General features: G+C 36.9%; 1 protein-coding gene across 1 annotated transcript in view; it reads left to right on the top strand.

The window, feature by feature from the left end:
• Nucleotides 1-12835, top strand: part of synpo (synaptopodin) — a 32985-nt gene that overhangs the window by 999 nt on the left and 19151 nt on the right. The window contains exon 2 of the mRNA XM_088932693.1: nucleotides 6970-8890. Coding sequence (XP_088788819.1) covers nucleotides 8410-8890 — 481 coding nt within the window. The 5' untranslated portion in view covers nucleotides 6970-8409. The remainder of the gene's footprint in view (nucleotides 1-6969; nucleotides 8891-12835) is intronic.

The raw sequence follows: 12835 nt of genomic DNA on the forward strand, positions 1-12835 counted from the left end.
ACTCAGAAATAAGCATGATTGTCTTAACATAATTTTCACATACAGTAAGTAAAAAATAGTAACATTGTAAGGCTGTAGAGTTACCTATAAGAAAGAGTAACTTTTTAAACTTGAGACTGAGCAACAGAAGCCCTTTCAGCCTGTTTTGTGGTGATGGCTACTGTAATAGGAAAGGCTACCTTTCACTGACCGTTTGCAATGTCTTTGTGCATTTGTAATTAAACACTGCACTGAAACAGCAGATGGTGTATCAGATGTAAAAGGCCATTTGATGGATATAACTCATATATTATTTACTACCTTTGTGGACACAGAGTATAATACAGTAGCATCATTAGAAGTATATTAGGAAATAATTTCAATCACATCTATTGAATAGAATAGAAAACAGAAAACACCCACCGTCCACAGTATACAAAACAGAGTCTGGAAATTTAAATCTTTATATACAGGTACTGTACTGTATGCAGTTAATCATTTGCTAAGTGCTTATTTGCACTTACCACAGACAAACAATCTAGGATTAAATGTTGGAAATAGGTATTAGATTTCATTTTTGTAAAGACGTTGATATTTCTGGGTAGTCAACAATAATTTTGGGGTGAGTGGATCTCGCAAAGCACTATGGTCTGTTTGTGTAATCCCACAAGATTAGATATAATTGGAAGGAGCTAGTTGCCAAAAGAGAGGATCACAGAGGATCTATGCCTTCGTGGTGAAAGAGCTGTCTGACATATCAGATATTTTACAAAAGTAGTGCAATGAAGTTTATACATCAAGTATAGTAAGTTTCTATATATTTTTTCAGTTTTTTTGCATGTGTTCCAATGCTAGAGAAAATGATACCAGCAACAGCAAATGGAAAGTGTTGGGAAAAGTGTCTCAGGGAGATGGAGTAAAAAGAGGTTTTAGAAACAGCTAGTACAGTACCTTGACATTTGGGAAAAGTACTGTACATTGCATTGTACAGAATGCATTGTGCATTCTGCTCTCACCTTGGGATTTATTCATGTGAACTGGTGGAAAATCCACCACAGGAAATGTGTGGTTCATTTCAATTTTCATCAGTTGAAGTTAAAATTAATAACAGGTTACATTGTGACTCTCCCCAAACCATTAGCTCAAATGCAATTCGTGAAGCTTATCCAAAGCTGTAACTGTTAATGTGCTCTTTGGAACTCTGTCATCAAACACCACAAGCTGAAGCATGTCTGCTGCCACGGCCTGTGAAGTATTAGCTAAGCAATACCTGTCAGATTTGCCACTGAGTGCCAAATGATTTTCAAGTCCTCAAAGGTCTGAATGGGGCTTTGTTTCATCGGGATTGGGTCCATCCTCTTTAAAAACATTAAAGCGATTTCTTCAATGGCCTATTAGAGAAACAAGACAAGGCCAAAAAAGAAGAGAAAACATACATGTGATAATATTTTTGGAGAGCATGTTGATTGCACTAGGAAACATCAATTAAGGGCATGATAACCATGACATTGTGCAAAGTACTGTGCATGATTGTTTTAAAAAATTACAGTAACTTTTGAGAGGACACAGCATGTACATAATCTAATGAAATATGAGTCATAATGTACCATTTAACTCAATATGATATTATTACTTACATCTTAATTAATTATATTGTGCATGCAATAATTAGATTAATTTAGAACAAGCTCATCATTCACATAAACAAAGATCACTTAAGAACAACCTCAGTGCTGCGACAAGTGAGATTACGTTTTTGTCAGCAATTCATCTGATAGACATTTGACATGCATGTCAATTACATCGGTAATTTTAACGATTTCCTTCTTTCCTTTGCTGGGACATTTTTGTCATTTGCTTTGTTTGTTTGAGATGATGGAGTTTACACAATGTCATTATTAATATGCTATCTTAAATTCCAGCAATATATAACATATGTGGAGTTAACACATACAGTATACGGAGTTAAAATGTAATATATTGTAATTGGCTTCTGTTGCTATGCCCCAGTATTTAAAGCTACAGTATAAGTATCTGGAAATCTGTGTATGTTAGTATAAGAGGTGTTTTAAATCGGTACATGTCATTAAGCCCATACTGTATTTTTGGACATACAGTAGTGTGGTGTTATACTCCTTACCAACTCTCATTACCTTTTCACTTGTGGTGAGTTTGCTTTAGTATGTGCAAACCCAGTTGCCCTAATGTTCTTTGACACTGTTCCTTTAGTATCCTTTTCAGGCCAGAGTTAGGAGTTAGATCCTGTCTAGGATGGGTCATATGAGCTAAAGGAATAAAGATTAATTGATCATTAGAAATGACACCTTTTTAATGTTTATCCCTGAGAAATCAAAAACCTGACAACTTGTCCAAACATAGCGCCCATTTTTCACAGTCTTGCTTCGGTACACTTTGCAGATTTGCAGCTTTTCAACGCCTGTGTGAAAGCTATTGTGTGAGTGTATGTGCATAGTGATGTTTCTCTGGAAAAAAAGGTGAAACAGCCTCTTTGTTTGCAGAGTGAGTCAGCTGTGGCAGTGTGGGCTATAGGGTGTCAGGAGGAGGCTGGGTGGATGTATTTAACAAGACCCTGATGTCTTGGCTCTGCACAGCTGCGACAGTGAGGTATTCAACAGGCAGAGACAAGCCCGACTCCTCTGAATGGTATCTCCGAATCGCAATAAACTGCAAAGCATTAGTTACACCTTTCTGAAGAGCAGGAGAGTCTTGAATGTAAAAAGTGAAAGTTAAGGGAGCACTTAAATTTAATTGTTGAAGCTACTGCTCAAATTACTTTTAAAGTATGTTTTTGTTTCCAAAGAGAAAGAAATGTGTGTCATGAAAAGATTTTCCACACACCTTCTGCTATCAGTACAAACACATTTTTGCTGAATGGCATATGGAAAATGCCCATCACAACTAAGAACAGAAACTGCATTTTTAGAAGTACAGTGGCTAATTAAAAGTCATAACTTGGAGCTTTCAAAGTCTTCATGACAAGAAGTCTGAGCTTCCCATTTGTCTTAAAATGCTCACCAAGTGATGAAAACTGAAAAAAGATATGGTCTTGCTCCAGACATCCCGTTCAGGGCAATTTTTTTATCTAAAACTATAGATTTCAAATGATTCGTTTTTACTACTTCTTAGTGTATTAATATAAAGGCCTCTCTTTCCAGGTTGGTCAACTTTGTGATCTAAATAAGAGGTTCCATATGCACAGTAATCACTACTACCATGTTTTAAAAACAAAGGAAGTGCAATTAATAAACCTACTTTGCAATCAGCTATGAGCTAGAATTGAGTTCTGACAGACACACTTGCTAACTTTTGCCTCTGGAAGGGATATTTTAACTAAGATTTGACATGGTTCTTGAAGAAACCATGGTTGTATCACATCCAGTTATTGTGCTGCTCTCTGCTTTGAGTAGGGCTACAAATATGAAATATTTTGTGTCTAGGAGTAGAGGTCAGAACAAGGAATGTGAGTTTTAAGTTTTCTTTTCTCCTATTACAGCTGGTTAATATGGGAGGACTTTACGTTTTTCTCTTACAGACATGCATAATGCAAACTTTTCTGATGCTGCAATGTAAAAAACTATATAGATGACTTTTCTATTTTGTCACTAAAAATTTAGCTGAAGGAACAATCCTGAATTTTTATCAGGGTATTTTGAATGTACATTGCAAAGTCTGTGTGAGATACAAGAATATCGATCAGCATGCTATTTCTTTTCATTCCAACAGTATATCACTGTTTTCATATTCACATTTCATATCATACAGGAAAAACATTATCTCCCAGTCATCACTTTATATAAGCCAAATTGACATACAGTAAAGTAAAGTACATTGAGAACAGAGGTCACTTAAATTGATGTCTCTCTTCAATTGGCCTGCTCAATAGGGTTTTCTGCCCTTTTATAGATGCAGCCCAAACAGTAATTTTTGAGGTTCTCCTGCCCTTTTGTACACAGACACCAAACTTCTATTTTTTTAAGAATAATTTTAAGTTTTTGAGGTTGATAATGCTACCAAGACAAACAGTAGACAGGAATTTCACATTAAAACATAGAAGAAACATACTAATTCTGTAGCTGTACTACAAACCTGAGGGATTTCTGCATACTCTGTAGATGAAAAAATCAAGAAATTCAAAATATCTTAAGAATGACTACAAGGTTTGCTCACGAGCTACTCATTCCTTATTTACGCACATTAATTTGATGTAATTGAGACAACACCCTTGTTTTCCGCAACAGGATAGATTCGCTTGCCAAAAACAAGTAGAAACGCAGTCCTCTGTTGCTAATACCCACCACCGAGAGCATTGAGAATTAATTTAATCTAAGGTCGCATTTAAACTTTCAAGTATCCAAAAGGAAATTGTCAATGACATATTTTTAGTATAAGTCGTGATGCTCTAATCTGACTGTCAGAATGTTTTATTTCCTGACTGTTGAAAAGCATTCCTTGTGTGTTTAAACAATACACAAATCCCTGATTACCTTCCAATAAACAAAGTCTGTAAGTGATACTCTTCTACTGAGCTCCCCACAATGCCTAGATATGTAAAATAAAATAGATCTTGTCCATTTAAAACGTGCTTTTCCAGGAAGGCTGAGTCTGTTATTGATTCAGTCATCATAATGTGCCAGAACATGTAGCAATTAGGCAAGCTAGAGCATCAGACTCAGCAGAGACAGTGATCTGTGATTAAAGCTACTGGAACACGGTGGAGAGGAATCTGGCTCTGGATACAACATCGGGCACAGCAAGCGGTGGGTCGGAAATTTGTGGGAAGGGGTCCAAATTACGTCAACGGAATCAGCAATCCCCTCAGTCAGAGCCCGGCTTTCAAATGGCATCTGATGCTCAAACAGCATTAGTGAAATAGGATCCCATTCTTGAGGAAGACACTAAACGGAATAACTGAGTGCTGGGTTTGACTAGCATGTCTGTTTTCACAAAGCCTTGGGTTTGGCATCCACTGGAGATGAACCAGTGGCTACCTTGTTTAAGAGCGTGTTTGTGGTACCTAACCAGCTGGTAGCTTTTGAGATTTTTGGGATGAACTTTAGAATACGTCTCAAGTGGAAGGAAGATGTGTGCTTAAGAGGCTACTTTGTGAATAATGGGAATTTAGTTGGCATTTATCTCTCACCGTTCTTTTTGAGATTTTGTTCTCCTCACATGAGCAAAACTCACAAATTCAATGTGAAAGCGTGCCTACACTAGGTTAGTTACTATTCAATTCTTCCACCAAAACACATTCATGAGAATAGGAAGCACTGATACCAGAACATGCTCCGTAGCCAGTAGCTGAAGCTGATTCTCTAGAAAAGAAACATTCCGAAGGTACCCTCAAATTAGTTACTAGTTACCAAAAGAGAGTCTGACTGAATAGCCTCCTCTCATTCACAGTCTTTCTTAGGTTCTTGTATGCTTCCTTAGTTGATTACACAGTCTGCAAAATAGCTAAAGTTGTCAGTTCCATCCTGTCATTGTTTGACCGAGGTCACCAGTCTGGAGCTCAAAAAAATTCCATAACCTTAAATGCCTTTTTTATTAATGAAAACCACTTCTCGTCATCTAAAACTTGCTTTGTTGTGAAGAGGCAGCCAGATGGCAGCCAAATGGTACGTGATCCCCACTATCAGTCATCTGACCACTTATCAAGTCATTTTTTTTATTTTTACCTGACAATGTCATAAATAAAAAGCTATTCTTAACAATTTGGAAAGCCATGTTTTTATTCTGCAATGTGGAACTTGTAACTGTCTTGTTCTAAAATTAATCAGACATGTTCATGTCAAATGGGTTATCCCCTTCCTAAACATTAGAAAACATTAAAGACGTTTAACAGATTTTCTTCTTTGTACGTTAGATTAAAACAGTTGCTACAGTAGCTCTTTCCCTGCTTGTGGTCCTCCTTCCTTTCAGTCTGTAAAACTGGAAGTTAGTCCATCAAGGTTATATCGGGTTTTAATGCACTTAACCATCCCTCTCAGTTCTGTTATCCTGCGCACTTGTGACATCTTCAAATAGTAAAAGAGTGGCTCAACTGGCTCTTTGTTTGAAGACTTCTCAGCTGTAAAACTGATGTATTCCAGCCAAAAATATTTGTGTAGGAGGAGATTAGTGCTATTTGGCAGGGGGAAGGGTTCATTAAAAATAATCTTAACCATATTAGAAGGACAGAGAGACCACAGTCTTTGGAGGAAACGTCCCTCCCTTTTCTTTTTGACAAAGTATGTGCGGACTGTTAATTTAGATATATCACTCTGCTTGGAAAGTAATTGGTAGAAGGACTTAATGTGTTGTCTTGCTAGAACAAACTTACGGGAAACTCCAGTCACTCCCTTTGGCAAATGTTTTCTTTTTTAAGCATTGAGATAGCATTGTTAAATACAACATCTCCTCTTTCGTGGGTCCCAGCAGAAAACAAGGAAATTAAACAATTTCAGAGCTCTTACATATTTGCACTAATTAACTCATTTTAAGAGTATGTTTTCAGTTTCATTCTCATACAATGTCTCTACAGAAGGAAGCTGAATTATAGCTTCTTTAATATATTAAGATATACTTGTTGTATTATTAAAAAAACTCTAAATTGATGTATGCTTCAAAATTAACTATTTTCTGAAAGATTAAGGTGAAATGCTACTCCTCTATAACATTTAAATATGAACAAAAATTAACACTGACCAGTTTAACTATTCACTCCTCACTGGGGAAATGATAAATGAAAATTTAGACTGCAACTTTATTCTAATACATTTCATTTCAAAAACTGCTACTTTTTCTTCATAAGATTAAGAAATGATTGTTGGCTCTTAGATTAGCCCATCTGGTATTTAGTACAGTAGCTTATTGATCCGAGTATCTCATCCAGGCATTTCATGAAGGAAGCTAGCTTCAAAAATTAATTTAAAAAAATCTATCAAAATATGCCTCAGCAGGGACCAACTTCTCTCTTATTTTCGTTTACAGGTAGCTGCTAAGTGGGAGTCAGTGGAATTACACAACAGAGTGCAGGCCGGGTGTACCAAAACAACAACAACCAGTTCCCAGAGCTGGGACTTTTTCATTACCCTCACACCATCTGGGGACAGTCTTCACAAGATTCTATTAGAAAACCCACAGAGCACAAAAAAACAGCGGAAAACAAGAAGAAAGACATTCAGCAAAACAAAACCAGACCAAATGACTTCACAATGACTGCCTCCCTTTCATTGGCCTCGACCTGGAGGTCTTGAGAAGTATTGATCCCTCCACTTGTTTACAGGAAAGTAAACGGTTTGACATGCATTTCAGGACAACAGAGGAATTTAAAGTGACCCATGGAATCAGAATTGCATTTGAAGTGAATAGGTCATAGAAATCACACATAAACCCAGCAAGAACAAAATCATAGTTTATCGAAATTAAAATGATTGTCTACATTTATCTTCACTAAAATTATAACTACAAAATATTTTAAGCAGTTAAGCACTGGCATATTGAAAATGTTGATGTGACCACTACAGTCTCCTTTATCTCCTGGGACTGTTTCTAAGATCTTGAAAGACACTATTAAGGCTAAAGATACTCTTTTTTTTCAGCCCCTCAAAGGCTGTTTTTCTTGACTCGCAGCCAGAAGTAATTGCCAGTTTTATTAAGAAAATACTTACATAAAAACACTTCTTTATAGAAAGTGAACAAAGAAAAATATCTGTATTCAAACTTTACAAAAAGTTTTGAAACAAGGATAGGAAGCAAATCTGTTTGCTCATTTTATGTGAAGGCCTGCTGTAGCCTTCAACCAACTGCGAAAGAAACAAATCTGGAAGGCTTCAAAATGACCTTTCTAACTTCAGTATACACTCAGACATATACACACCAAAAACAGCAACACAGGAAGTTCTAAAACATTGTTGTGGTTTGTTTAAAGTGTAATGAGAAGTTCCTAACATTTACTGGAGCTAGCAGTTCATTCTTACTCTGTATGCAGCAAGAAAGATAATCTACCCAGGAGACTTTCCAATAGAGGCCAGATTTATGTTTATGAAAGTGCCTGCTACCGGATTAAGACATGATGGTCAAAAACATCCTGTATTTGGGACATTCAGCACTGTTTTAAGCAAATAGAGTGGAATTAGTTTGGCCTTTACAGGAACCAAAGTAGAGCACACTCAATGTTAAGCAATTCTGATGGCAATATTTTTTGTGGGAACTGTTCCAAACTATCCTCTCTGGGATTTTAGGGGAGGTCTTCTTAGATTTAAACAAAAACAGCGCATGATGATGTGAAAGTATTCTTAGCATTTATCTTCTTCTTGTTGTTGTTCCATTATCAAACACTCTTTAACGGGAGCCAGAGAGAAGAAATCGGCAATAAACAGAACAATTCGTTTTTTATAAACCTAGCCCTGAAGAACAAAAAACTCCATAATGTTGAAAATTGATGTGCATCCTGATGTGGCTGGAGGGTCTCCTGCTCAAGCTGGGGACGTTTGCAAAGAGAGTGGCATTAGTTTAAAACCCAGCGTTCCTCTACAAGGCTATGGCCTATCTGGGGATACAGAGAGTCCTGCTTCAGAACCTGATGTAAATAAAACCGTGCAAAACCAAGGACTACGACAAACCACCACCTGGTCTTCAACAGCACTGAGTCAACACAAAGAGGTGGAGCAGGACAAGAAAGCGAACCAAACCATCAGGAGAGGAATGAGCTGGACTGGTCCCAGTTCTGCAGCGGCAGGCTGGACCAAGAAGCCCAGCCAAGAGAGGCAAAGGCCACTGGCTGTAACAGAGCCGCCCTGGAAAGAAGGAAGGAGCAACAGAAATGAGGAGATTCAGGACCAGGAGTGGAAGGTGGTAAGGGTGAAACCGGTGGTCAATGCCAGCACCAATCAACAAGGACGAAAAACAAGTAAATATGCCTTTATTCTTTTAGAAATCTGTTCAGTTCTGAAACTCACCTGACAATTTCAGTATTGAAACTGTTCGGACTGTTATATTCCACTGATATGCATTTGTCCATCTTCAGTGGCAGTCAAGAATTAGTGATAATGACAGTGCTAAATGACAAAAAAACACGTTGGAAAGAATACTTGATATCTTTGCAAAAATACTTTGAATTCAGAAATACTTTCTGAATGTGTTTTGTAAATGTTACTGGTATCTGTAAGATTTAAACTAACAAAGATTTAATTGGCATTCCTAATGAATATGGACAATGACATCAAACATTAATGTCAGTTAATATAGACATAATGTATAATGCTTTATCCCATCATAAGGAAAGAATTTTAATCCTACTAAAAAGAACAGAGGCAGGAAAAAAATGAAGAAAACAGATTTTTGACTGGCACAAAGGCCCAAAATTCAAGATACTTAGCAAAACATCTGTTTCCTTGCGGTCAGAAAGAGAATATAAAACATGAATGCCGTCATTCAAAAAAGCTTTTGGGTTCTCACCATACTTCATAAAACCATCTTAGACTACAAATGTCTGACCTTTCAGGATATTTGCTAGGAAAGAACTATGATAGATTATCCAGCTCGTAGTCTTCTAAACTGCTGAGTAACATTTGTAATTCACTTGAATGATGAACATTAAAAAACATCACTGGGAATTGGGATTGGGAATAAATGTAGGTATTAATTTGACTATCTTTTATATCTGGGAGGGCAACACCAGTTCTCAGTGGTCTTTTTTATTTTTATTGCACCTGAACTTAATGACATATTAAAATTAACTATTTTTTGGATAGAATTGATATCACCTGTTTTCTAGCCATTTATCACTTGCTAATTGAAAGATATTTAAAACCTGCAGGTTCCTCTTCTTCTGGAGGCCTCATATACTGTATGCAATCATTTGGTATATAAACCGTATACATCGGGAAGATCTTGCGCTTGGCAAAATTGTGTAAATGTCTCGTGTAGCCTACTCAAAATTTTTATTTAAAACATATCAAGGAGACCATTGCATGGCTAGACATAATTCAAAACAAAAGCTTTCAAAGAAACTAATGATATTGCAATTGACTGAAATGAAAAAGCTCATAGAAAATGTTCCAGCTTGCCCCTATCTGTTGATCACAAAATCAGAGAGGGTTTAATTGAAATATGAATTGTCTGCTTGAACAATGGATAATACGAATGCTCTGGCTTGTTTTTGTCATGTCTAAGCAAACAATAGATTTGAACACTTTTCACAGCGTGGTTTTACAAGGGAAATTCAGTGAAAATATGAGGTGGTCCCATTTGCATGCTGAAAAGATTAGCTGAAAGATCTTACATGGCACATCAGCACAGCCAATATGGTACCCAAAATGAGTCATGCATCTACTTTTACTTGAAAAAAATACCTATTTTTAGCAAACCAGTTTGATATTGTTACCTAAGTAAAGAACATACTTGTAAGAAAGGTCACTGACAGGAAGAGGCCATTTGGCCCATATGACTTGTTTGGTAGTTAGTGGTTAATAGATCCAGCCACTTCTTGAAAGAAGCCCAGGTATTGGCTTCTGGCACATTGCTGGGCTGCTTGTTCTGTACTCCCACGGCCATCTGGGTAAAGAAGTTCTCTGTTTTAAACACACTTCCACATACTGTAGTTTGCACCTGTGTCCTCTGGTTCCTGTTTCACTGTTAACCTTAAAGCATTCTGCTGACTTCATTTTGCCAGAGCCTTTGAGGGTTTTGAATACTTTTATCAAGTCCCCTTATAGTCTTCTCTGTTCAAAACTAAAAAGGTTCAGTACCTTCAGCCTGCCAGTGTAGAACATTCCTTTCAGTCCCAGAATGTATCTGGCTGTTTGTTCTCTGGACAGATTCCTAAACAGCAATATCTAAACATGGTGACCATGTACAAAAAAGCTTATGTCTTCCTTATCTAATGGCCTCTTCTTTAGAGGGGAGGGTTTGAGCTTAATGGAGCAGGAGCTGTGTATAACTGGGTGTCACATGGGAATCTGTGCATCCAAAACACAAATCTGTCAGTTTAGTACTTTGCTATCAACAGTTCCAGATAATTCCTTGCTCTCCCTGCTGCACTGCAAGAATGCTGATGTTATTCTACCCGAATGCCTCCTCCTAGTCTGAAAGTTTAGACCTGACAGTGGATCATTCCTCTGACAGACAGCTTGGAGCAGCACAGAGAGTGCTCAAATTCTTCTCCTAAGCAGTACGGGCTAGAATCCTATCTGCACCTAGAGACCAAAGTCCAAGGTACGTTTGCATCAGAGTTTAATATCTGCCCTTTAAAAGGAAGGAAATTCTTCTGCACTCCCAGTGGACTGCTGCTTAAGGTTCACAAAGGTCAGTCTTTAAACTGGGTAGGCTCGCCGCAGATCACTAGTTTGAATTCAGAAGGCCAGATGTCTTTAAACAGCCTCTAAATCCTCGCATTCAGCAGTATGCTGGGGAGCTCTCCTTACCTTTCACATTGTGAACGCTAGAGGGCAGCCGAACGCAGAAGATTTAAATAAAACCGATGAAGATCTTCACAGTTGACTTTGAAACCTTTAAAAATGTTTGTCGTTCCATATAGATGATCTAAATCCAAATAGTAAAATCTCATTTTTTTGCTTCTATTTCATATGAACATGAGTTTCATACGGTGTTCAGTGAATAAATCCATTTATAGATCTCTTTAAATGTGCAGAAGTATCCTTGAAGTATCCTTGGTATCTAAAGCAAAGCCTAGCATTACATTTTTACATTACTTTTTTTAAATGATCCTGTCTGACATATATTTGGTTAGTCAAGTGATTAACTCAACTTTATATGGAACTCATTAATAATACCACTTAAATGATCCAAGCAAATTTCCCATTTGAGACAATAAAGAAACGTACTGTACTGTAACTCCTGTTGAATGGTGGTATCGGGCAATTCCCGATGAGCGATTTCTGCTATATTCTACTATATTTTACTGTTCGTAAGAAGCATTAACGCAAAGCCCAGCAGAGATACAGCTTTTAGAAACAGGCCATTAGAAATCAGGAGATTGTTGAACTGAAATATAATCCAATGATTTTAAATTAACCCAAGACATCTACAGATCAATTATGATTCTTCTCCATCCGATTCGATTTACATTATTGTCTTTCATCACTTTTTCTCATAATATAAAAATATTTTGATTTCAGATATATACAAGCTTATTCATACGATAGTATCAGAATAGTAATATACAGGTATAGCATTAATAGTATCAGATTATACAGTATATAGTTGGTGGAGAACACATGATTCAATATTAGGTGCTTACGATTGAATCTTCTGTAATGAGCTGAATAAGAGTTCAGTGGTAGATATAATAGGCTGAGCAGCCTGTAATGTAGAGAAATCTGCCCATCTTTCTCATTTTTTTATCTCGTATGCTCTGCAATAATGTCTTTTCACTGTGATAAATGCAATACTTTGTAATAGAATTCTCACACAAAGAAAAATATAACAGCAGTTTAAAGAGTTAAAATAGTCCAAAGAGAAAAAACATTTTCTGGGATATTTCTGCCTTGTATGGTGCTTTTGCTCACTGCTGAAATCTTTTGGGTACAAAATTTCAGTACTCTATCTTCACAAGATCCGGGTTTCGAGTTCAGAAGTCATTGCTTTTTCATTTAAGAGAGTAAACCTACAGTATATTTAGTTCAGAAAAGTTAAGGGCCATGCTTTTCACAAGCAGTATTTCATCTTTTTGTTTGTGTTTTTTTCCCCTGTCATTGGGTTGCTTCCTGTCACTTGCCCTCACAAAAATAATTTTATTGGAATCCTAAACTATTTTGATATAAGGATTGGAAAGTGCAATGACATCACTTCGTACCTGAAGCTTTTTACAAAGCAATAGAATTTAATCATTTCA

The sequence above is a fragment of the Atractosteus spatula genome, chromosome 14 (genome assembly GCF_055471065.1).
Source record: "Atractosteus spatula isolate fAtrSpa1 chromosome 14, fAtrSpa1.hap1, whole genome shotgun sequence".
NCBI lineage: Eukaryota > Metazoa > Chordata > Actinopteri > Semionotiformes > Lepisosteidae > Atractosteus > Atractosteus spatula.